This window comes from Numenius arquata, chromosome 7, assembly GCF_964106895.1.
Source record: "Numenius arquata chromosome 7, bNumArq3.hap1.1, whole genome shotgun sequence".
Classification (NCBI taxonomy): Eukaryota; Metazoa; Chordata; class Aves; order Charadriiformes; family Scolopacidae; genus Numenius; species Numenius arquata.
In genome coordinates, this window is record NC_133582.1 from 37,185,870 (window position 1) to 37,210,960 (window position 25,091).

General features: G+C 47.1%; 1 protein-coding gene across 1 annotated transcript in view; it reads left to right on the plus strand.

Moving 5' to 3' along the window:
* The window catches only part of EEPD1 (endonuclease/exonuclease/phosphatase family domain containing 1), a 78,278-nt gene that overhangs the window by 35,662 nt on the left and 17,525 nt on the right, over nucleotides 1-25,091 (plus strand). The window contains exon 2 of the mRNA XM_074150693.1: nucleotides 5,406-5,457. Within this exon, the coding sequence (XP_074006794.1) occupies nucleotides 5,406-5,457 (52 nt within the window). The remainder of the gene's footprint in view (nucleotides 1-5,405; nucleotides 5,458-25,091) is intronic.

The window sequence follows — 25,091 nt, forward strand, 5'->3', positions numbered from 1 at the left end:
TAAGTCATCCAGGAAACTTCACCATAATATGGCTATGGGATCTTATCTCAAGAACAAAGGGGAAAAATGTATGGACTGAAAGGGAGGGTGGAGGGAATGATTAATGATGCTCAAAATAACGGTTTGGGTCTGAGTGGGTTTTACACAGGCTACTTGTAATAATGTCTGTGAGTCTAGCTGGAGCGTGATTCGGTACAGCTGGACGCTGAAGAAGGAGCCAGAAAACTAAGGGAAGTTCAAATGGCATTTCTTCATGTTGTTAACTTTAGTCAGGCTTGTGCACTGACTAATAAAAAGCATTGTGGTTTTTGGAGAAACTCGGGCCGTGGAGAGCAATACTCAGTTCACGTTTGCTGCTGCCTCACAGGACCTGGCCCCTTCTGCAGGACGCCATCATGATGGCATCTTGGACTAGATGATCTTAAAGGTCCCTTCCAACCTAGACAATTCTATGGGGCCAAGTGTTTGCTTAGACACTTCGCTGACTCTCATCCACCAAACTTAACGCTCTACCTTTTCCTCCTCTGTCCCTTTTTCCCCAAATTACCAGGTTCTGCACTGAATGGGAACCTTGGTTCCACTGCGGGGTCAGCTCAGCAGATGCAGGTCGCTGTGCTTGTTGATGCAGGGCTCTGCTCTGGAGACCTTCTCCCTTGACAGTGGCAGCCAAGCGACATGTGTCCATAGAGGCTGCAAGTCTAGTGCCGTGCAAGGATCGTCCAGAAACTGACTGTAATCCTAAATCCTCTTTACCCCTGTGCTAGAGCACCCTTCAAGCTGGTTTTGAGGGAAGCAGCTTCTCTCTACCTCAGGAGCATGCAGATTGGTTTGGTGGTGGTTTTGGCAGCGTTGGGTTAATGGTTAGACTCGATGAACTTAAAGTCTAGGTTGGAAAGGGACCTTTTCTATGAGTCTATGATCTTGGATCCGCCGCGTGTGGGGGTTTCTGTCTATCCATCCCATCTGCCTTGGTGCAGAGCCATAGGTTCGCTGGTTTGCGGATGACCCTGCAGTAGTTCTTAGGAAGGCCCTGGCATCCCCTATTGCAAGAGCAGATGGGAGTGTGTGGGCGATGCCAACGCGAGCTGGGCAGGGAAGCTCAATGCAGTGATGGCTGGTGGTGAATAGGAACTCACCAACCGGCAAGGGACCTATCGGCAGGTTTGCAGGGTTGGAAAAGGTTGCTAAAGAGGCTTAAGTTATCCCTGGATATGTGGGATTAGGGAGAGGAACCCAACGCTATGTGTTTTCTCAGTGAGAAGGTTTTGAGGGAAGGATTGCAGCGCTACCCGAAGGAGTAGAGATGTGCTGTAGCGATAGGCGTTTGCTCAGCACCATGATTCATCTTCGGGAAGCCAAAAGGAATTCCCTTAGAAGAGAGTGCTGTGCATCACCCACCTCCAAAAAAAGAGGGAGTCATATGTTTCCTTGACAGCACATCATGTTTGCATATTTTTACTGGTAGAGGAGAGCCCTTCATCCTGATCACGGCGTGTTTTCAAGTACTTTGAGTGTGCTCAGGGTGCCAGGATATTCATTTCAATAGCTTTGTTTAAATAGATCATGCGAGTAACTGAGTCAGTATTCTTAATGTGGTTTCAGATACAACCAGAGTTCAGATACAACTCAATTTCCATCCAGTTGATACAGTCACTTGCAGTACAGATTTATTACCAGTATATTTTAAAGCTGGTAGATTAGAGCAGGTACTCCAGTAATCAAAAGGTTTCTTCAGAAAATTATATTTTTCTACAACTTTATTCATGAGTTAGTGTTCGCGTAGCTTGGGTGAGGATGAAAGAAATGACGCCACGGTATATAAACAGAGTAATATTAAGTGTTGTATTGTAGACAGCAAGACCTAGGGCTTCAGCATTGGTTTTTGGTAACTCTCTTTGCATTTCTGCTTTACAGAGGTCTTTTCCCCTCTCTCAGTTACTGAGTAGCTATATTCCCATCTACTGGGAAATCCTTGGGAAATCTACTTGGAAAAGTAGATTTTCCATCTACTTGGAAATCCTGGGAAATCCTTCAGCTACAAACAGCATACATAGGTGCATTTCCAAGCTGACGTTGCCTAAAGTAGCACGTACAAATGTTTCTTGGAATTGCTGGAAGAAATAGCAGTAAACAAATGGCTATCGAGAGCAGTTTTCCAGGTGGTGGACTGTCATCCAGTGGGCAGAGACAGCAGCAGTGGTGGTGCTTCAAGGAGAGAAGCATCTTACAGCAGGCTGCTTAGAGGTCTTTTCCAACCTAAATGATTCTATGATTCTAAGTTGTACGAAGGCTGATATTTGTATTTGCTCATTTCTTTTGACCCCCCCCCCAAAAATACCTGGTGTCACCTGAGGAGAAAAAAGTAAAGTACTGGGCAAATGTTGATCTCTGTAAATTTATAACAGTAGAGGAAAGTCTCACCAAAAGTCAAACAAATGTGGTTGCAAGTCATGTAATAGCATTGAATTCGGATTGACTTCTAGCCCTGCATGTGCAGTATCTCTGCAGGACATAAACATTTTGTATGGGTTCTTCACCGCTGAACAAGAGTACGGCATCCCTGTGAAGATAACGAGATACAGCAAAGAGATTCCTGCTCCCTGCTTTATTACTGGCTTCTGTGGAACTCGGTAGACTTAGTTTGAAATAAAAGCGTAGCAGTTTTTAGGAGTTCTTGTGGGGCTTTACTAGTGCAAATGGGAAGGAGGGTAGGTTTGCACAGTAAAAGTTGGGTAGACATAGTGCTTAGAGACATAGTTTAGTGATGGTTTTGATCAGAGTTCGGTTGATGGTTGGACTCGATGATCTGAAAGGTCCCTTCCAATCCAGACAATTCTATGACTCTAATGGGGGGATAGGTGCCTTCTGAGATGCCGCTCCACGGACTCCCCTTCATCAGGCAACCTAGGCAATTCTAATTCTATGATTCTAATGAAAACAGTACTTGCATTTGAGGCACTCTACGTCTTTCTTCTGCAGCTATTGAGTGTCAGATAGTCCACAATTAACGTACCAGAAATAAATCAGTCAATTGGTAGAAGCCTTGATTGATAAATTCTACCTTTTGATGCTTAAGTGATCAAAAAGTCTCTGGCTTCAAAAGGAAAAAGTATTTTGCATAACAAAACCCACATTGTTGTACAGCTTGCAGAAGGGAACGGCAAAATCTTTGCTTTTACTACGTACACATAGACTTGAAGCCGTTTTTTTAGCAGCCCAGCTGGCTGTGAGCAGCCTGGACATCTCCACAAGCGTGTTAGCCTACCTCCCTCCCACCCATCCTGGGTTCTTCCGAAGTTGTACTGCAACAGAGGTGGGGCAGCCAAAACTTAAGAGGTAAGGCCTGAATTCGGAGTCAGGTCTTGATGAGGGCTGCGTTGCTACCGTTTATGTCAATGGACTTTGTTCTCCAAAGAGGCATCGGCCTAGGCTCCTTCTGAAATTCTGGGTTGGATGCAACATTGCAGTGTTTTTTAAATGGAGGTGCCCATCCCATCTTTATTTCGTTTGCTGGCTGAGTTGCAAGGAAAATGATCTTAAAGAATACCTTGTATTGGCTTTGTACTTTCCCTAAGTACCTTCCAGTTCAGCTGAATGCTTGTGTACAGCCTGGGTGTGTTCACCAGATGGTGAGAGAAGACCACGTGCCCCCTGCTACTGCAGTGGTCGGGCTTTAATGGAAGCACCTTTTTCTTTTTCCTGACTATCCCGTTTCTTTCTGAACTATCTCCACCCTCTCTGTCTTAGCGATAATAGCCTCTGCAGAATGGAAATGCAGAAATGGTCTGGGGCTATTTTATAATTCATTGGATATAGGCCTTTTATGATGCTCTGAAGACATCTGAAAACTCAAAGTACATTAAAGTGGAAGCACATTAGTGTTTTCGGGGTTAAGCAGTGAATAATTGTGGTGGAAAGCCTTGCAGGACAGCAGAAGGACAGGGCTAAAGCTGTGTTTTGCCAGCTGCTGTTACAGGATGGGCGTACATAATTAATGTATAAGATGTCTGTGGACATTCAAGAATTACGCAATGTTGCTCTGAGGTTTTGAAGGGCTAATGAAACTCCTTGTAATACATGGCAAATTGAGTCCTTTGGCAGACTTCTATGTCGACTATTTGCGCAGTCTTGAATATGAGCCTCTTTGCTGTGCCTGTCTACAGAGTCGTGAAAGTAATTTAAACAATATTTATATGCACCGTTTGATTCTTTCACTGCCACGCAGACGTTTTTGTATCCCTGGGTAAAGGAAATTATCCCCTGGAGTCCAAGGATAATATATTAAGGAACTAGTTTTAAGGCTTGGTAAGGAAGGCGAGCAGTCGGAGCTGCAATGCTAGTTTAATCCGTGGGTTAAAAAACCGCTGCCAGCTTTCTACGAGCGTGACTTGGGGCAGCACAGTGTGACAGCAGCTTCTGCCCTTGTGGGAGGATGTAGGGAATGATGCCAGGGTGGGTGGGCTGAACTGCCCTAGGGAAGGGAGATCCATCTCCCATCTCATTGACCGTATAGCGAATCTAAACACTTAGCGAATCTTCAATTAGGCACCAAAACTGTAGCGAGCTAAAGTTTAGATGGGCTGAATCGTAACCATGCCATCATAAAGCAGGTGCCCGGCTCTGTAAGTGATTGTATTATCGATTCCTTGTGCTTTCTGGCTGAGACGGCTGCTGTGGAGAGTTGATGGTGGGTGCCCAGGGACGGGGAGCGTGCCCACGGTGCTTCTCCACCCTCTTAGGGAAGGGTACCTTCTGCACATTTGTAACTTAATCCAGAAATTAGATTTACTTAGTCCGGTGGCCTCCATCTATGGAAAAGCCAGCATTGTTTTGAATTGCCTAGAAAAGACTGAAGGGTTGAGTTTGGCATTGAATGGATTTTAAAATCTGCAAAGACTGAAGAGAAGAGGGAAAGTGGGAAGTGTCCCTGCCCAGGGCAGGGGCGTTGGAACTCGATGATCTTTAAGGTCCCTTCCAACTCTAACCACTCTATGATTCTATGACATGACACTAGGTCCTCCCTGTTGTACTCTTAAATAGGTGTAAGTGGTAATGGTCTGGGCATCTCTGCAGTATCATCTGTTTTCAAAGAGCCACAGAAGGGTTAATATGAAAAAATGTAATGATTAATGCAGTTTCTCTGTAAGGTGAATTCTGACACGCTTGTAAGTCAGATGCCAGAAAATCTGTTTGGGGCAGCTAAATCAAAGCAAACAGAGTAACATGGGTTCTCTCTTGCTTTAGTTTATTATATCCTGAGCACTTTTTGTATCTGTACCTTTATAGACTCTTTTTGTGAAGTAAGAAGATAAAAAGAGAGCCTCAGTTCTGCTCTTACTTGTGTTTCTGTAACGCTTGCAATGGAGTGATTCATTCTTTTTTTCCTCTCTGTTTTTTTCTGACAGCATCAAGCTTTTGGCTGTGCAGGAGCTGGTCGATAAAGAAGCACTGGAAAAGGTATTTAAAAATATATCTAACACAACTGTCATGATACATGTATTATAACAGCCCTCTGTGTTAGTTGGGCTTCCTAACTTTATGCATAAACCATGCAGCATAAACCAGGAGATCTTTCCAGCTATGTGAAGTCAGAGGGGTGGTGTTTTGTCCAAGCTGACGGCATGCTTTTGGTGTTTTCTGGTTTTACTGTAGGCTTGGGGTAAGCAATGCCTCTAGTCTGCCCATATAAGCTTTCCAGAAATTAGTTCCTTGCTACCAGCTAGGATAAGCAGATGATTTGAACCAACAGTGATGGATGTCTGAAGCAGAAAGAGCGTCTGCGTGGCCCCTTCTGAGCATCCAGCTCAGGAGAATTGCAGGAGGTGCCTCGGAAGAAATGCAGTTTAATTTAGGAATGAAAGGATCAAAGCAGCTAGCTGCTCAACATCAACCCTAACACCACCAGCCGAGTATATGGTGCGTGTTAGCCCAAGCTCCTCTCCTGGCTGCCTTGCTCAGGGATAGGCCTGCCTTTAAGCCTAGCTTTCCAGGGAGCTGAGGGACGTGCCATCCATCAGCCATCCGAGGGATGGTGGGGTCTGCAAACAGGCTGTGCTCGGCTGTGTCAGGGGCAGAGAGGAGAAGCTGTGTGGAGCCCATAGCTTCCAGCATCCAAGCGGTGTGGTCCTGTTCAGGGAGAGCATCCCCCTGGATGGTCCTGTTCAGGGAGAGCATCCCAGTGCCGAAGACCTCTCGTTGGCTTAGACAAGGTGCTGGTGCATCAGCAGCCTGAGACCCTACCTGTGGATCCACAGCGAAATTAGTAGACAGAAAGGGATGGAGGGTTCCTAAACAATAGAGCCCAGTGTTGCTTTTCAGCCAAGGGCATTGTAAACACCACGGTACCCTATAGATCGTTTCCTTCTGTGCAAAGACTAAAATGTTCTATTTCTTACTGTGTCATGATTTTGTTGTTCTGGAGGGTTGGACTGGATGCCCAGTGCCCATGCTGGGACTGGTGGGTTCCCTTCACTTTCTGCACCAGCTCCTTCCTCTAGAAGACTCCTCCTTTGAGTGCACCCTCAGCAAGTTTGCTGACAACACCAAGGTGTGTGGTGCGGTCGACACGCTGGAGGGAAGGGATGCCATCCAGAGGGACCTGGACAGGCTAGAGAGGTGGGCTCATGCAAAACTCATGAAGTTCAACCAAGACAAGTGTCCTGCACCTGAGACGTGGCAATCCCAGGCACAAATACAGGTTGGGCAGAGAACGGCTGGAGAGCAGCCCTGAGGAGAAGGACTTGAGGGGGGTGGTGGATGAGAAGCTCAACATGAGCCGGCAATGTGTGCTGGCAGCCCAGAAAGCCAACCGCATCCTGGGCTGCATCAAGTGTGGCCAGCAGGTCGCAGGAGGTGATTCTACCCCTCTACTCTGCTCTGGTGAGACCCCACCTGGAGTACTGTGTGCAGCTCTGGAGTCCTCAACACAGGAAGGACATGGACCTGTTGGAACAGGTCCAGAAAAGGGCCATGAAGGTGATCAGAGGGCTGGATCCCCTCTCCTATGAAGACAGGCTGAGAGAGTAGAGGTTTGGAGAAGAGAAGGCTCCTGGGAGACTTTATATCAGCCTTCCAGTACCTGAAAGGGGCTACAGGAGAGATGGGGAGGGACTCTTGATCAGGGAGTGGAGTGATAGGATGAGGAGTAATGGTTTTAAATCGGAAGAGGGGAGATTTAGATTAAATATTAGGAGGAAATTCTTTCCTGTGAGGGTGGTGAGACACTGGAACAGGTTGCCTAGAGAAGGTGTGGCTGCCCCATCCCTGGAGGGGTTCAAGGTCAGGTTGGATGGGGCTTTGAGCAACCTGGTCTGGTGGGAGGTGTCCCTGCCCATGGCAGGGGGGTTGGAACTCGATGATCTTGAAGGTCCCTTCCAACTCTAACCATTCTATGATTCTAAGACCAAGGCACCAGCCAAGAGGCAGCATGGAAATGTGAGAGATTCAAAGAAAACATCTGGATTCAGAGCCCTGTTGGGAATACTGCTGCCCCTCTCTATCTATAAGTGACCTGCCAAGGCTTGGGAAGGAAGGAGGAAACCTTCTCCTCCCTCCAGCACATCCTGTTTGTGTGAAGGAGAAGCTCCTGCAGTGCTGTGTTAAAGTCAGACGTCCATGGCTACATCTGCTGGGTACTCTAGAAACTCTGGGTGAAATGAAATTCAGCAGCAGCGGGTGCTTCAGCCTTGTGCTGTGCCACCAACTGGAGACGGTGTTTCACAGAGCTTCTACGTACAGCCCAGTTAATTCAGGAGGAGCATCTCTTCCTTGGCTTTGGTGAACTCCAATTTTGACCAGGAGAGGTGGATTTTGTTAAAAGGCAGCGACAGGGGGCTAGGCAGGTGATACTGTAGTTCTCTGCACGCGGAGAGGACATGGCTCTCAACCGCTCATTGTGCAAAACAGGTTAATATTCAGATGTTGTTGTCGTTGGCAGTGGTCGGCATCTCTGGCACCTCACACCCTGTGCACCTCTCACCTTTCTCCCTGGCCTGCACCTCTCCCTTTGGCCCAGCGCCTCCTAAAACACGGCTTGGCAAGGGCGAGTGACCTCAGCCCGGTGGGAATGGCTGTTAGAGGCATTGTCTGGAGCTCTGCAGGAAGCTCTTCAGAACGGCTCAGCCTCAGAAAAATGATCTTTCTAAATTGAGCCCTCTGAATATTTGATATCTGCTTTCATACAATGCCAAGCTTAAAGAATTTAAAAGGCCAGTTTAGCCCTCTGGAAAATAACAGGGTGGAATTATAAGTTCAAAGAAATATGCCGTCTTTATTTTTTAAATGCAGGAGGGAAAAAAAGTAGACAAGAACAAAATCCCTTGTCTTGCCTGCTTGGAGAGTCAGGTTTTGAGAACACGTGCTGAGTTTTGTGTTCATAAATCATTATTTATCTGCATTATATTGTGGGAATTCAGAATATTATTAAATCACAATATTTTAATATTCATGGCAAGATAGATTTTTCTGGTTTTTGAAGGGAACTTTCCTTTAAGATAGCTATGGACATGATAACCTGAAAGTGTTTTTCCTACAGGATGCTTTCTCGTCTGTCATAGATGGTTTTGAACTTTTGTAACCATATTTTTTCACAAATTCAATGCTCAGCTTTGAAAGTGTAGTTATATATTTATTTATAGTTATAAATATATATATTATATATAAAAATACATATATTATAGTTATAAATATATAGGGGTTTTTTAATAGTTATATCTTTGCTGTGAGGGTGGTGAGACACTGGAACAGGTTGCCCAGAGAAGCTGTGGCTGCCCCATCCCTGGAGGGGTTCAAGGCCAGGCTGGATGGGGCTTTGAGCAACCTGGTCTGGTGGGAGGTGTCCCTGCCCATGGCAGGGGGGTTGGAACTCGATGATCTTGAAGGTCCCTTCCAACTCTAACCATTCTATGATTCTATGATATTTTTGACACTTGCATGGAAGCTCGGATTGAGTAGAAGCATGCTTGTGAACAGCAGGGCCCTCTGAAAAGACCTAAAAGCACACACTAGTGTTCGTGCTCCAGACTAGCTCCACTAAATCAAATCACATTGAAGTCAAGCGCTTGTGTAGCAAGTCCCTCGAGAGCCAGGGCCTTGAGATGGTATCAGAAAAATTACCTGGGACTGCAAAACACCGGTTACCGTCACCTTTTTGTAATGGGATGACAGTCTGGGAGGCGAGGGACGTGAACCCGCAGGTTGTCGGAGCAGGCTGGGAGAACCTGGTGGACAACAGGATGACCATGAGACAGCAATGTGCCCTTGTGGCCAAGAAAGCCAATGGCATCTTGGGGGGCATCAGGTGACAGCAGGTGGAGGGAGGTCATCCTCCCCCTCTGCTCTGCCCTGGGGAGGCCCCATCTGGAGCACTGTGTCCAGTTCTGGGCTCCCCAGTTAAAGAAGGACAGGGAACTGCTGGAGAGGGTCCAGCAGAGGGCTACAAAGATGATGAGGTGCCTGGAGCATCTCTCTCACGAGGAAAGGCTGAGGGACTTGGGTCTTTTTAGTCTGGAGAAGAGAATACTGAGGGGGGATCTGATCAACACCTATAAATACTTCAAGGGTGGGTGTCAGGAGGATGGGGCCAGTCTTTTTTCAGTGGTGCCCAGGGACAGGACAAGAGGTAATGGGCACAAACTTGAACATAAGAAGTTCCATGAGGAGGAACTTCTTCACTTTGAGGGTGGCAGAGCCCTGGAAGAGGCTGCCCAGAGAGGTGGTGGAGTCTCCTTCTCTGGAGACATTCCAAACCCACCTGGACACGTTCCTGTGCAACCTGCTCTGGGTGGACCTGCTTTGGCAGGGGGTTGGACTAGATGATCTCCAGAGGTCCCTTCCAACCCCACAGCATTCTGTGATTCTTTGATTCTGTAACCTACTTGAACTGTTAGGGTCTTGAGAAGGGGGCAGCCCCCTGCGCGTATGTCACGGAAAGCTTTGCCCTCATGTAGTGGAGCGCTGTTGTGCTTCAGAAGCTGCACATCAGTTATTTACCGATTGCTTGCAGCAGAAGGGCTTAATGCCATTCTGACGATCTTAGATGCTTTATTATTCTTAAATGTTTTTGCCACCTTGTTATTGAAAATAAATTGGTTACGCTGTGAGAAGGTTTGTGTCATGAAAAGACTCTCTTTGTTTAATTTCCTAAACCCTAATGTTTTGGCATATTGGCCAAGAAGGCCACCAGCATTCTTGCCTGTGTCAGGAACAGCGTGGTGAGTAGGACTCGGGAGGTGATGGTCCCCCTGCACTGGGCACTGGTGAGGCCCCACCTCAAGGGCTGTGTCCAGTTTTGGGCCCCTTCCCACAAAAAAGACCTTGAGGTGCCGGAGAGCCTCCAGAGAAGGGCAACGGAGCTGGTGAGGGGTCTGGAGAAGAAGTCTTGTGAGGAGAGGCTGAGGGAGCTGGGGGTGTTCAGCCTGGAGAAAAGGAGGCTGAGGGGAGACCTTCTCGCTCTCTCCAACTCCCGGAAAGGAGGGGGTAGCCAGGGGGGGTCGGTCTCTGCTCCCAAGTCCCAGGCCATGGGACAAGAGGAAATGGCCTCAAGTTGCCCCAGGGGAGGTTCAGATTGGATATTAGGAAAAATGTTTCCACGGAAAGGGTTCTTAAGCCTTGGAATGGGCTGCCCAGGGCAGTGGTTGAGGCCCCATCCCTGGAGGTATTCAAAAGCCGGGTTGACATAGTGCTTAGAGACATGGTTTAGTGATGGTTTTGATCAGAGTTCGGTTGATGGTTGGACTCGATGATCTGAAAGGTCCCTTCCAACCCAGATAATTCTATGATTCTATGATTTGGCCAAAATGACCCTTTAAGCCAAAGATCCACCACACTTGACTGCATTTATGCCTGGGGTTGCTGAGACAGAAGGGATGATTGGCGCTGTTTAATTACAGCTCGTCCTGGCTCGAGACAAGCTTGTCTGACCTGTGGATGCTGCTCATCAGCTGGTTTGTTTCTCTGGGTACCACAGGCACCTGCAAGCCCTGCAGAAGCTGTGTGCTGCTTGTGGAGCTGGACCCCAGCACCACGCTTGATGTCGTTAAGAGGAACGGGAAAATAATACTATATCTCGGTGAAACAGGACGAGGTCACCTAAGAAGAACAGGAGTCTTTACCTGGAGAAAATTCTGGGTCAGAGACGGGCTTGTTTGTGTTTGTTTTGGCCGTAGCCCATCAGACCTGTCCCAGCACTGCTCCATGTGAGTGGTCTCACCGGCAGCTTAAAACTAAGCGCACACTTACCTGCGTTTTATCTTACCTTGAACCTTCAAGTCGATCTGGTTGCTTCTCCCTGCCTCCTCTCTGCGCTTGCCCCGGCTGCCCTGGGATTGCCTTCCTGGCGTGCCAAGAGAGGGCTTGTAGCCGTGACAGCCGTGTCCCCCACAAGGGTTCAAGGCCGCTCAGCCATTAGAAAGAAGTACCTCGGGCATGCGGGTTTGTTGGCGCCGTGTCCTGTATGAAGCATCTCTTTCTTCCTCTTCCAGAAACCCTGCCCTGGGAGAGACCCCCAGGGACACTCTTGCCCCAGCGTGGTTTGCGAGTACTTTACTCGGCTTAATTTTCGGAAGTCCTTAATTGCAGGTGAAGAACTCCACTTGGCAAGCGTTAATCGTATGTATTTGGGGGAAGGGAAGAACAATTCTCCTGAGGAACACGCTGTTTTTATAGTTTTAAAATAAATCTGTGTCAGTAACTAGTAGATTGAACTGCCTAGCCAGGTGACATTGGTTGCTGTGTTAGCATTTAAATCTGTAGTCCTTTTCCATAGGCAACAGCTACGCCAAAACAATTGCTCTCATTGATGCTTGGCGGCAGTAGGATGTGCGGGAAGAGTCATCCACATTGTAAGAAAAATAAAAATACTCTTTGCATTCTGACGAATTTTTACCGCCCCTGCAGCTTACAGTTATTAACACGGGCGCTTGAACTCATTTCTCCTTCAGAGGTAGGTTATTGAGGAAATTTAAGTAATCTGTAGAACAACGTTATATATTTAGTAACTCCTGACAGCTTTTCATAAGGTAAGCCTACTTTGGGAACAAGCAGCAGTAACCCCTTAGTCTCCTACTTATATATTAATAAGCAAGCACACTTGCTGTTGCTGGGGGTGAGAAGGAACTGTCCCCTTGCCTCCAAAGAGGGAGCGGTTTGTTGGCTTCTCATCTAGGCATTGCAAATCACGTAACTCCGATTCAGCCATTGGTGAAAGCGTGGAGTTCATCTGCAGAGTGATGCTGGTTCTGCGTGAAGGTGGAGGTGATCTGCATAGACTGGCACGAGAGATACGTGGGGTGGGCTGAAGCACGGTAGGAGTTGGAGTGGGAACCATGATTTCGTTCAGGGACGGTGTTCTTGAAGTTGATAAATTGCAGCTTGAAAATCAGGATAAGTAACAGGGTTTTCGCTATCGAGGTCTGTCTGTGCCAGTGATGGCAAATTTACGCCCTGTGAGCTACAGAGGTCAGTGAAAAGGAAGTGAGAAGAACAAACTAATTATCAGTAGGCTTACACTGTCTGTATGGGGATTTTCACCTTCAATGGAGAAGTTTTGAAGGTCACAAATCGGAAGGGATTGAAAGTCTTTCACCTGGCGTTCAGAAGGAGAGGTCTTGCAGCTGTGAAGCACAGGATGCATTAGCTAGGCACCAGCAGAGCCAGCGACGTCGGTCCTAGCCATCTTAATACAGGAAGGGATCCCTTGTGTCCGCTGGCCAAACGTTATGTGGTCACCCGTTGGGCATTTCTGCTGGTGTGGACACGAAGAGTGGGATGATAAAACGAGAAAACTCCAGTCAGCCCGTTGAATACAATGCGAAGCTTAGCCCTGTAAGCAAGCAGTCCCTGAGATCTGTGCTCATTTTTTGGCTTTTTCCACCTCCCTCAGCAGTCCTAATGGCTGGAGTTGTCTCCTGTGACGTGGGATGCGTTTCCTGGGTTTTCTTACCCGTAGGAAAGACCAGATGACTGTATTCAGGAGATATTCGCTGGATGCAACCTCTTCCCGTCATGCAGAATTTGCATACTGTGCCTGAGGAACCGATGCTCTACAAGTGGGGTGACACTGAGGAGGCGGCATTATTTTAGTAAAAGAAAATTAACCTGCCTGTCATGGATCAGAAGCAGCTTCTGTCTGATGGGAAATGCAATGACTAATATCGCCCGGTTTTACAGGGTAGGACCCAGGAGACGAGGACAAAAGGGACTGCTTGTTTCTTTCTAGTTGCGTCCCTCTAACAGTGCAGTTGCAGCTACAGTCAAAAACTGAGTTTGTGAAATGCTGAGCTGCGCTGTGCATTCCCTGCTGCAAAGCCTTCTCCTTTCTTTTTTTTTTTAAAGAGCACGGAGAATTTTAACTAGAAATTTGCTTTTGTTTGTCTTGATCCAGTGTACTGTTTCCTCCAGATATTATCTAAACATAAAAAGTATGACGTCAATTGAGGTTCCAGAATTTCCAGTATGAAATGCATCTGCTGGAGGTTTTTTATTTATCTTTTGTCTGCTTTTGAGTAGATTGAGCCAGATCAGTGTTTAATCATGATTAAGCCCATTGTAATCTCTGTTCTTTATAAAATCCCTCTCGGAGCGGAGTAGGTTGTTTATTTGTGAAAGGTTATCCCTGGGAGCTTGTTAGTGTTTGAAAATGAGGGGCTGGTTTCCCTTGGCAGAGGTGAGCATGGGCACATCGCTTCTTGCTTGCATGGATATAAATATTGCGGGGATTGGTCTCTTCTCCCAAGTCACGGGCAATGGGACAAGAGGAAATGGCCTCAAGTTGCGCCAGGGGAGGTTCAGATTGGATATTAGGAGAAATGTTTCCACGGAAAGGGTTCTTAAGCCTTGGAATGGGCTGCCCAGGGCAGTGGTTGAGGCCCCATCCCTGGAGGTATTTAAAAGCTGGGTTGACATAGTGCTTAGAGACATGGTTTAGTGATGGTTTTGATCAGAGTTAGGTTGATGGTTGGACTAGATGATCTGAAAGGTCCCTTCCAACCTGGACAATTCTATGATTCTATGTGTGTGTGTGCGTTTGCTAGGGCAGCTGAAAGGGAGCTATAATATGCCTTGTCATGGAGAAGCTGGTCACCTGGGGCCGTTTAACTGGCCCATCGCCGTTTCCTCCACTAGCACCAAGTGGCTGGTCATGCAGTCCATGCTGCCCTTGCAGGCAAACATTATTCCCTGTGTAATAAGCTGGCATGGGCATGGGAGCTACCGTCAGCATCTCCTGAAGGAAGAGCAGGGAAGGACTGTTGACACCCTCCCATGCAGAGCGAGGGTCTACCGTTGCTGTCTGAGCTTTGCAGCTGTTGGGGATGGACCACCTGGAATGTGTCTGTTGCCCGTGCGGCCAAAATATCCTGCACCGTTGCTGCTGTTCAGTGTTTTGGAGAGTGCAATCATGCAGCAGTCCCAGAAAGGCAGGGAAGAATTGTGGTTATCCTTGATTTATGGAGGCGTGCTGGGGTTACAAGGAAATCACATGATTTTGGCAGGGTCACCTAAGTTGACCCAGCTCTGAATAGAGCTGGGAAGTGGACTTCAGTCTCCCGAGTCCCGGGCACTCTTCTGATGCCAAGACGGTCCTTCCTCATTGGTGTGAATTATTTCAACGTGTACCCCAGAAATGCAGTTAGTTCAGGACTGAGTCTTTGTGCGCCTATTTTTAAAAGCCATAGTACAGTGTGAGCTCTTGTCTTGCAACCTTGCTTTGCTTCGGACCTATTGATTAAAAAAAGATTACAAGGCAATTGGCAACGAAGGACTTAGTTGCTGTAAATGAGTTATATTTACTGCCTGTTCTTAGAACTGTCCTTTCCAGAAAGACATTGACCTCTTTGAAACTTAAGTACGTTTGGATGTCCTCTAGAGCCAGATAAGGAAACAGCAGTCTCTCTTTCAGAGAACAGGAAAAGAAGATGTAGACTTGGCCACTGACTCAGTCGGCAACTTTGATCAGTCTCTTCCAGCCCTGTTGCTGCCTCATTTTTCTGTTCCCCGTTCCCAAAGAGGAGAGGTGGAATCAAGCTTCTTGCCATACCCTCTGCCTAATTCAGCTTTGGGGCAGACTTCTGCGTAATTCACCAGCTGAAGTAGGACCTACTTCAGGCCCTGTTCCTTCAAAGACACCATGGAGTCAATGATTGACCTCTCAGAGTAAAGGGAGATTATTCCACTTCGTCCAACTGATTTTAATTCTTTTTCTCACCTTATTCCCTATTACTTACCCTTTTGTTCTCCCACACCCTTCCTGTATTTCCCTCTATCTCTTTCGCTTGTCTTGCTTATTATCTGAGTTCAGGTAATACTCAGGGGTGCAAAGTCTCTTTTTCAATCCCCTGGGGTCAAGAAGGAGCCGTTTTTGGCTGAGTGTAGCCGGAAACGATGTTGACAACATTTCTTACAATATGGGAGGCCTCTTTGGGATTATCTCATCCACTAAATTGACTTAGGAACCCTGCAGCTATACAGCATTTGCCTCGGGCCTTTCACTTCTTCTCTTCCTCTCTGTTCTCTAGATGACTAGAAGTTTAAAGAGATGTATCGGTGAACATTATGGCTCTGGCCGGCTCCATGGTGATTTCAGTGGCTCTCTGCAGGGAACCTATGACTACTTTTGCCTTTCCAGGCCCCTCTAGTGCAAACTATTGTCCAGTGATCAGCAGCATTGGAAGCACAGGCTCTCATCGAGTAGTACATCTGGCATATTTGATCCTGGTTAGATTTTTTTTTTTCCCTTTAGTTGCATTGCCCATCTCCTTTCTGATGATCAGTGGACTTCAATAAACAAAACACTAGAAGTTTCACTGAATTTCACTGAATTTTTAGAGTTGGAAGGGACCATAAAGATCATCTAGTCCAACTCCCCTGCCGAAGCAGGGTTGCCCAGAGCATGTCAGAGCATGTTACTCAGGACTGCATCCAGGCAGGTCTTGAAAATCTCCAAAGGGGACTCCACACCCTCCCTGGGCAGCCTCTTCCAGGGCTCTGCCACCCTCACCAGAAAGAAGTTTCTTCTCATATTTGGGTGGAACCTCCTATGTTCCAGCTTGTGCCCGTTGCCCCTCGTCCTCTCACTGGCAACCACTGAAAAGAGTCCGGCTCCATCCTCCTTCAGCCCACCCTTCAGATACTTATAAGCTTTGATAAGGTCTCCCCTCAGCCTTCTCTTCTCCAGACTGAAAAGCCCCAAGTCCCTCAGCCTTTCCTCATAAGAGAGATGCTCCAATCCTTGAATCATCCTCGTTGCCCTTCGCTGGACTCTTTCCAGTAGTTCCCTGTCCCTCTTGAACTGGGGAGCCCAGAGCTGGATGCAGTATTCCAGTTGTGGCCTCACCAGTGCAGAGTAGAGGGGGAGAATGACTTCCCTCGACCTACTGGCCACACTCTTCCCTATGCAGCCCAGGATTCCATTGGCCTTCCTGGCCACAAGAGCACACTGCTTGCTCATTGTCATTTTGCTGTCTACCAGGACCCCCAGATCTTTCTCTTCAGAACTTGTCTCCAGCAGGTCCACACCTAACCTGTATTGGTGCCTGACATTCTTCTTCCCCAGGTGCAGGACCCTACACTTTTCCTTGTTGAACCTCATGAGGTTCTTCCTTGCCCAGCTCTCCAGCCTGTCCAGGTCTCGCTGGATGGCAGCACGGCCCTCCGGGGTGTCAGCCACCCCTCCCAGTTTGGTATCACCAGCGAACTTGCTGAGGATACACTCGGTCCCCTCATCCAGGTCACTGATGAATATGTTGAACAGGACTGGAGCAAGTATTGACCCCTGGGGGACACCACTGGTTACAGGCCTCCAGCTTGAACCTGCTCCATTAATCGTTACCCTTTGGGTCCTGTCACACAGCCAGTTCTCAATCCACCTCACTGTCCCCTCATCCAGCCCACACTTCCTGTTGTGCAATACTCATCACTAGGAGCCTCAGAGAACACAGGTTGCTCTTAAAATGCTGTCCTTTGGGAGGTGCCCTCTTCTTCCCTAGAGCATGGCTGTACCTCTCTGAGAAGTGGTGGTATGGAGATGGATTGTTACACGAGCTTGGCATTTAAATCTGAGGCATCTAGTCCTATCCCTGGACAGAAGCCAAACTTACCCATTAGTAAAATTCTTCTCTACACTTCCAGAACAAGGAGAAACAGAAAATATGTGTTTGCAAATGCTGGCATGTGTTTAAGTTTTGGCTGTGGGTGATAGAAGTAATAGGGATCCTTAGTCAGTCCTTTTTTCCCTGGATTTCTTCTAGAAGATGGCAGAAAGTAAAGCAAGTTTATAGAACAGGACCAGTTCTGAATAGTCAGCAATTTTGGTGAAGGGTGGCGGTGGTGTTTTTTTTTCTCTTTTAATAATTGACAAGAGCAGCAAGAGTGTTTTAATGTCAGCCCAAGTAATTTTTGGGTAGTTTTATGTGGGTTAAGCAATGCATATGCTCTCTGTGGGGAGCCACAATTGTCCCGGTTTGAAGTAAAACTGAACCAATTGTCTGTTCTGTAACTTTACATCCCAGCTCGGCCTCCTCTAACTCTCTGAAATTAACGGTGTATTGTGGAGAAAACTGCTCGTTCTCAGAATGATAAGCCCAATGTTTGTGCTCCATGCCAAGGGATGGTGTGCAGGGAGGCCCTTGCTTATCCTTATTGCTGTAACAACCAAGGGCAGCCAATTTCGTTATTTGCCCCCTTAGGGGGTCAGAAACGGAAAAAACGTAGAGGGGTCACATCGGTGGGGAGGAGTGGACAGGAGAGGTGACCCAAACCTGACCAACTGGGGTGTTCCATCCCATCTGCCCCATGCTCAGTATAAAAGCTGAGGGATCAAAGGGTCAGCCCCTTCCTGCGATGGCCGACGTCCAGAGAGGACTCTGTTCATCTGCCTTTGATCCCGATCCGTGTGTTCCTGACTCCAGAGCTGGAATCCAGCTCCCATCCGTCACTGAGTCCAGTCTGGGACTTCCCCAGTGCCTGCCGGTGACGTGACTGTCATCCTGGGAGCTTGATACGGTTTTGTATATATTATCTCTATTTCATTATTTTCTTCTTTATTTTTATTTTAATATTAATTCTTCATTAAAGTAATTTAGTTCATTCTAAACTTCTGAATCTCCTTATCTCTTTCTCCTCCTCTCTTCTCTTTTGGGGGGGGGGAGAAGGGGGCGGAAGGGCCATCTGTCGGTCCGGTTTTGGTAAATTCAGCCGAAACCACGACAACAGTCCATTGCACCTGTTAGAGCCGAACTTTGGTCAGGGTTGGAGGACAGTCCTGTAGACTCTGCGGAGGGCACGCCAGTGGGTGAAGACAGAGAACTCACGCAAATCTATAAATAAAGATTGTGCTATTTCGGAGAGGAATCAGTGTCAAACCGGGGTCTTTAAATTAAGGGCTAGAGGTGTGAAAAAGAGTGTAGATGCGTATGAGGTTTTTGAAAAAATAAGGTGAGGTGACATGTCCTAATGCTAGCAGCCTGGAAGAGATCCAATAATGAGCATCCAAAAAAAAGAAAAAAAGTAATGCCATAGGATATGAGACAGATTTAAATAACTTTACGGGAGGTGGTAGAGTGTTCTGTAATCAATGCCTGAAGGAAGAATAAATATTTGAGTCTCGCACTGGTTGTGAGTCACATTATATATTTTTCTCTTCCTTGTTTTTGTGTTCCTACCGCAGGAAAGAATACGTGCTCTAAGCTGAGATGTAAATCAGTTGGGGAAAACAGGAGTACTAACAGTAGGAAAGAAAGAGATGGAAGCAAAATGCCCAGTGAATAACTATTTTTGATGCAAGGCTCTGTAGGGGTGGCCAAACCACGACCTTGTAATAACGAGGGCCATGCCTTTTTCCTTGTGTCACAGCAGTTTTCTTAACCCACCGCTCTCATTTTTCTCATACTGCACATCAGCACAGTCCCATCCATCCCTACCACCATGTATATGCCAGCAGTGCACAACTTAAAGAAAAACAACAAAACAACCAAAACACACAAAAACCCCTCAACTCGCCTGCTAACACGTCTGGAAATGAGTAAATTTTTATCGTGGGAATGGAGAGAAGACATAGTTATCTAGGAAAGCAGCAAGCAGCTTTCCTTGATTAATAACATTCAAAACTGTGATTTCCCTGTTCCCTTTCGGTTTTGTTTCTTCGTCTTTCGTATTAGCACATTTTTTTTCCTCTCCTCTGGCTGAAGACAACGCGCAGGTAAGGAGACTTAGATCCTGGCGTCAATTTGTTTGTTTGGTTGTTTTTTTTTAAATTGGTGAACGAGAAACCATTTCTTATCACTTTTGGGTCTCAGGTTTCATAGGATGGTTTCGTATTTGCTTTCTGTATTAAGGGCTGGGTTCTGATAAACTGATTTGCACCTCATTTAGCCCCGGTTACTGGGCGAGTAAGGCTGTACTCGCGGTGGTATGGCTTTACACCACACCACAGAAATCGACCCCTGAGTTTCATGTTTCGTGAGAAAAGAATCAGCCCAGGGATTAAACAAAAAAAAAATGAAAATAAGAGGGGTTCCCAGGAAGCCACTGACTCCTTGTTGCCCGGTGCCTTATATCTAGTCCTAAGGACCATACAGCTTAGGTCTCCTTTATCATGGAGTGGTGGCCATCAGGAGTCAAAACGGGTACGTGGGCTCTGGGTAAACATGCAGTAGCTCAGTTTGTGCAAGACTTCGATCCCTCTGTGTCCAGCACTGCGTGGGATACACTTATCAGCTGGAGTGATACACTTAGAGTAGTATTTCTAAAATATCTGACACCGCATTGCTCTAACGATCTCAATGATCCCTTCCCTAAGCATACACCTGCCTTCCTAGAGAGGTGTCTTTCTGGTGGCAGAAGTGGCAGCAAAAGGAAACGTGTCTTCTTCCTTTGGAAATAATGAGTTGGGAAAAAAAAACCTCAGAAAAGCACTTGAGTGTTTGCAGCAGACAATATAGTAATGAGCAAATAATCCCGTCATGGGGTGGCTATGATTTTAGCACAGCTAACCAGTTGAGCAGATGGTTTTATGACAATGTAGAGCAAGGGTTTGAACTCAACCACTCATCTCTCGTAAAAACAGCTTGATGAAAAAGATAACCTCACAGTCATGAGGGCTTCTTTTTATTCTTCTCTATATCACATCAGTTCCCTTAGCATGCCATTATTGCTGTTAATGATTATACTGCCTACTTATGCAGAATAAAACACTATCTTGAAAAGGCTTCAAGAACAAGTTGCAAAGATTTGTGACCATCCTTGACAACCTCTTGAGCCTTGTTTCCTGTATTATGTTTAAAAATTAAAAAGAAACTCCTTACAGGTACGAAGAGAAGTAGTCAAGAAATGCCTTTTGCAAAATGAGTCTGTCCCATGAAGTACAAAGAAAAAGCTTAGCTTGTGAATGGAAACATGAGAAATTAAGAACCCACAAAACTTCTCCTACATGGAGGCTGGCAAATATGGGTGCTCTCTCCCGTAGGGAAAGGGCAGCATATATTTCCACCAAGCATCTGTGAAGACAGCTTCCCGTTAAATGACAAACTGGCTGAAAGATGTTACTTATCCCGTTTTGACAATATGTAGTTGAACATCCCATAATTCTTCAATAGTGGCCCCAACACTTAAAATGTGTTAGGGGAGTTGTTGCATTGCCTCTTTCAGTTGTTGTTATTTCGCTGCTCTGCACCAAAGGTTTCCGTGTCTTCCTTTTGAAGAGCTATAAAAAGACATTGCTTATATAAATAATCACTTTTGTTTAGGCTGAAGGTAGGAGAACATGCCAGTGAATGATCTTCATTGTTGTCCCGAGAACACTGTGATTAAAGGCGAGCAGAGAACTGGTTTTATGGAGACTACAATCTGGTTTTTTGGACTACAATCTGTTTTTTTAATCACATACTCAAAAATAAAGAAAGTAATTTCCTCTTGGATATGACAAAGAATTAAGCAGTTGGGTGACTGTGGTGAGCTGTAATTCATCTGGGAGGGCAGTGTAGAAACTCACTGCTAAAGTTTTCGAAAATATGTACTCAGAAAGGAAAGCAAATAACTTGGGAGTGCAAACTTAGGCTCCCACCACTCCCCAGCTGATCCTGATTAAAAAAAAAAAAAAACACAAAAAAAACCAAAAACAAAACCTGATTTGATTCAAACGGGTCTGTAGATGGAAACAAATCATTATATACTTTTGATAATTGAGATAATGTTAAGTTTATCAGCATAATTATTTCCTGCACGTTCATGGAGTACAATGGGTGAGTAACACTGTGGCGGCAGGAGAGAGGCGTGTGTCCAGCTGGACTCGCATCCAGGGGCTGGTTCAAACAGGGCCAGGCTCGTGAAGGGGCTCAGATACCTCACACGGGCAGCGATGCCTTTGGTTTGAAAAACTTTCCAATCCTGCCAAGTATCACAGAGCCGCTACCTAACCCCGGGGATGCCTCTGTGACAGAGTCCTCTGGTGCTTTTACGCTCCTCAGGTAAGCAGAGTGGTGCCTCTCCGCAGAGCCAGGATTACCCCCATCTGCAGCAGGCAGAATGGACATGGACAACTGAGTTTCTAGCCTGTGTATAGTTGGGCTTGAAAAACGAGGTTTCCTTATCCTGTCTCCTCTGAGGAGCTCAGTTCCAGAGGTTTCCTGGCTTAGAACTGGTTTTTGCAGCAAAGCTGGGACTTGGGGTCACCATTGTGGCTGCCGGGTGGCGAGGCTGCAGTACTGTAAATGTTTGCTCTCCAGGCCATAACATGGTGCCTGGAGCGCTCGTTTAGGAGCTGAGTGAGAATCTGATCCTCAGAGGAAGGAAATTCTTCCTCTGTGGGTGTCTGAATTACTGGGATGCTTTTTAAGAAGCAGAAGCAGCACATTTTTCTGGGGAAAAATGAGTCCTGCTCAAGTTCATGAAAAAGCTGTAGGTGCCTTCAGGGGGACCAGGGCTTGGGACCCTAATATCATAGGATCATAGAATTGTCCAGGTTGAAAGGGACCTTTCAGATCATCGAGTCCAACCATCAACTGAACTCTGATCAAAACCATCACTAAACCATGTCTCTAAGCACTATGTCAACCCGGCTTTTCAATACCTCCAGGGATGGGGCCTCAACCACTGCCCCGGGCAGCCCAGTCCAAGGTGCAATAACCCTTTCCGTGGAAACATTTCTCCTAATATCCAATCTGAACCTCCCCTGGTGCAACTTGAGGCCATTTCCTCTTGTCCCATGGCCTGGGACTTGGGAGAAGAGACCGACCCCCCCTGGCTACACCCTCCTTTCAGGGAGTTGGAGAGAGCGAGAAGGTCTCCCCTCAGCCTCCTTGTCTCCAGGCTGAACACCCCCAGCTCCCTCAGCCTCTCCTCACAAGACTTGTTCTCCAGACCCCTCACCAGCTCCGTTGCCCTTCTCTGGACCTGCTCCAGCCCCTCAATGGCTTTTTTGTGGGAAGGGGTCCATATGCATGCACGTTATCCCAACAAATGAGCTCTGTATGTCCATAGCGTGCAAAGGTGTGTGGAGGTGATGGCTGTGCCTACAGGTCCTGTATTATGTCTGAAGGAAGACACTGCTCAAGGATTTGGCTGTGCTGAAGGGCTCTGCCTTGATTTAGCTGCTCATGAGTTTATACAGCTCTTTGAAGGATGCCGTAGGTAATGTTTGTGAAAAACATTGGAGGTTGGCAAGGATTTATTCCGTCATCCATCTGGATGTTTTAGTTTAGCTCTAGGAACAACAAGCCAGTACATAAAGTATGGGAAGGTATTGCCCCAGGTCTCGGTGACCCGGTGCAAACAGGACACAAGGAAAGGGGCAGATAAGCTTTCCAGGAGTAATTCTCTGGCACTTTCAGTAGATTGGTTCATTATGTTTTTTTTTTTTCATCCTAGAGTGTTTCTCTTAAACTTTATAAATTTTTTTTTCATTATTTCTTCAGCTCTAACGTCACCGTAAAATGGTGTACAAGAGGGAGAAGTAGAAAGCTTTTTCCAGCACAAATGTATGGCTGAGGCTGAAACTGATTCCCTGGGGGTGGGTTGTTCTCCTCTGAAAACGCTCATAATTATCTGTCTATCAGACCCCCATCCACCTGCCAAGTTTTATTTGCCTTTGTGTAATATCAATACTTGAAAAACACAAGCAGTAAATATTACTCAATCTTTATTGAAGTCTTCCTAGAAGGGACTAGGTAAATGGGCATGTGAAAAATGTCCTAGCTCAATACAGGGCAACCCAGACTTTTCCTCATGTTATTTGTATGGTTCCTCTGAATAGAGTTTGCGAGCGCACCCCCCCCACGCCAGTGGGTGCATCTGTTTCTCGTGTGTGGATTTTTTTGGCTACTTTTGCAAAAAAAGGAAAGGGGTACGCTTGAGGGAAAGGCAAACAAGCAACGAGACGATGCTATTGTCAGTGGGAAATGGGATCCAAGGTTGGACCTCTTCCCTGCTTCCTTCCCTGCTGTTACATTTTGTTATAGGAGAACCCAGATGCGACTGAAAGGCCTGATGCTCCTCTGGGTCCCCTTCCTTATTTGCTCCTGCCCATGGGAGGTGAATGCAGTGTTGTTTGGCTGCAGAAGTGTGCGGAGCATCCTGGCCCTGCTGCATCTTCCATCCCCTCTTAGAATCATAGAATGGTTAGAGTTGGAAGGGACCTTCAAGATCATCCAGTTCCAACCCCCCTGCCATGGGCAGGGATACCTCCCACCAGACCAGGTTGCCCAAAGCCCCATCCAGCCTGGTCTTGAACCCCTCCAGGGATGGGGCATCCACAGCTTCTCTGGGCAACCTGTTCCAGTGTCTCACCACCCTCACAGTAAAGAATTTCTTCCTCATATCTAATCTAAATCTCCCCTCTTTCAGTTTAAAACCATTACCCTTGTCCTATGGCTCCACTCCCCCATAAAGAGTCCCTCCCCATCTCTCCTGTAGCCCCTTCGGGTACTGGAAGGCCGATATAAGGTCTCCCCGGAGCCTTCTATTCTCCAGGCTGAACAACCCCAGCTCTCTCAGCCTGTCTTCATAGGAGAGGAGAGGTGCTCCATCCCTCTGATCACCTTCATGGCCCTTTTCTGGACCAGTTCCAACAGGTCCATGTCCTTCCCGTGTTGAGGGCTCCAAAGCTGGACACAGTACTCCAGGTGGGGTCTCATCAGAGCAGAGTAGTGGGGCAGAATTACCTCCCTGGACCTGCTGGCCACACTTCTCTTGATGCAGCCCAGGATGCGGTTGGCTTTCTGGGCTGCCAGTGCACATGGCTGGCTCATGTTGATCTTCTCATCCACGAGCACTCCCAAGTCTTTCTCCTCAGGGCTGCTCTCCAGCCATTCTCTGCCCAACCTGTATTTGTGCCTGGGATTGTCATGTCCCAGGTGCAGGACACTTGTCTTGGTTGAACTTCATGAGTTTTGCATGAGCCCACCTCTCTAGCCTGTCCAGGTCCCTCTGGATGGCATCCTTTCCCTCCAGCGTGTCGACTGTGCCACACAGCTTGGTGTTGTTGGCAAACTTGCTGAGGGTGCACTCATTCCCGCTGTCCATGTCTCTGAGAAAGATGTTGAACAGTCCCAGTGCCGACCCCTGAGGAACACCACTTGTCACTGGCTTCCACTTGGACATTGAGCTGTTGACCACAACCCTTTGAGTGTGGCCATCCGGCCAGTTCCTTACCCACCGAGTGGTCCATCCACAGATGACCCTACTGTGCCTGGTTTGGGACTGGCTGCACAGATAGCACCCCAAAAGAACACAAAGATTAACCAGGGCATCCTGAAGAAGAGGTGGTGAGATCTGCTCGTGTGCTACTGCAGGGTGCTCGCTGGCAGCTCTCCTCGTGTGCAGCGTTGCTGCACTGGAGGAGATTTAGCTTAATGCACAAATTAGATGCTCTTGCTGGCAGTGCTTGGAGTGTCTTGGGGAAGCAGGTAGGTATATTGGAGAGTCTGTAACTCCCTTAGGATCTCCAGCATGTGCCAGCTCAGTGTATGTTCTTCTCCCTGCTCCCAAATTAGTCCAAGACCCTCTTGACTTCCCCTCACAAGTCCATCCTCAAATGTGCATTACCCAAGTTCTTCCAGCTTCCCTCCGTTCTTTTCCCGTGTCAGTCATAAGTTCATTCCTGT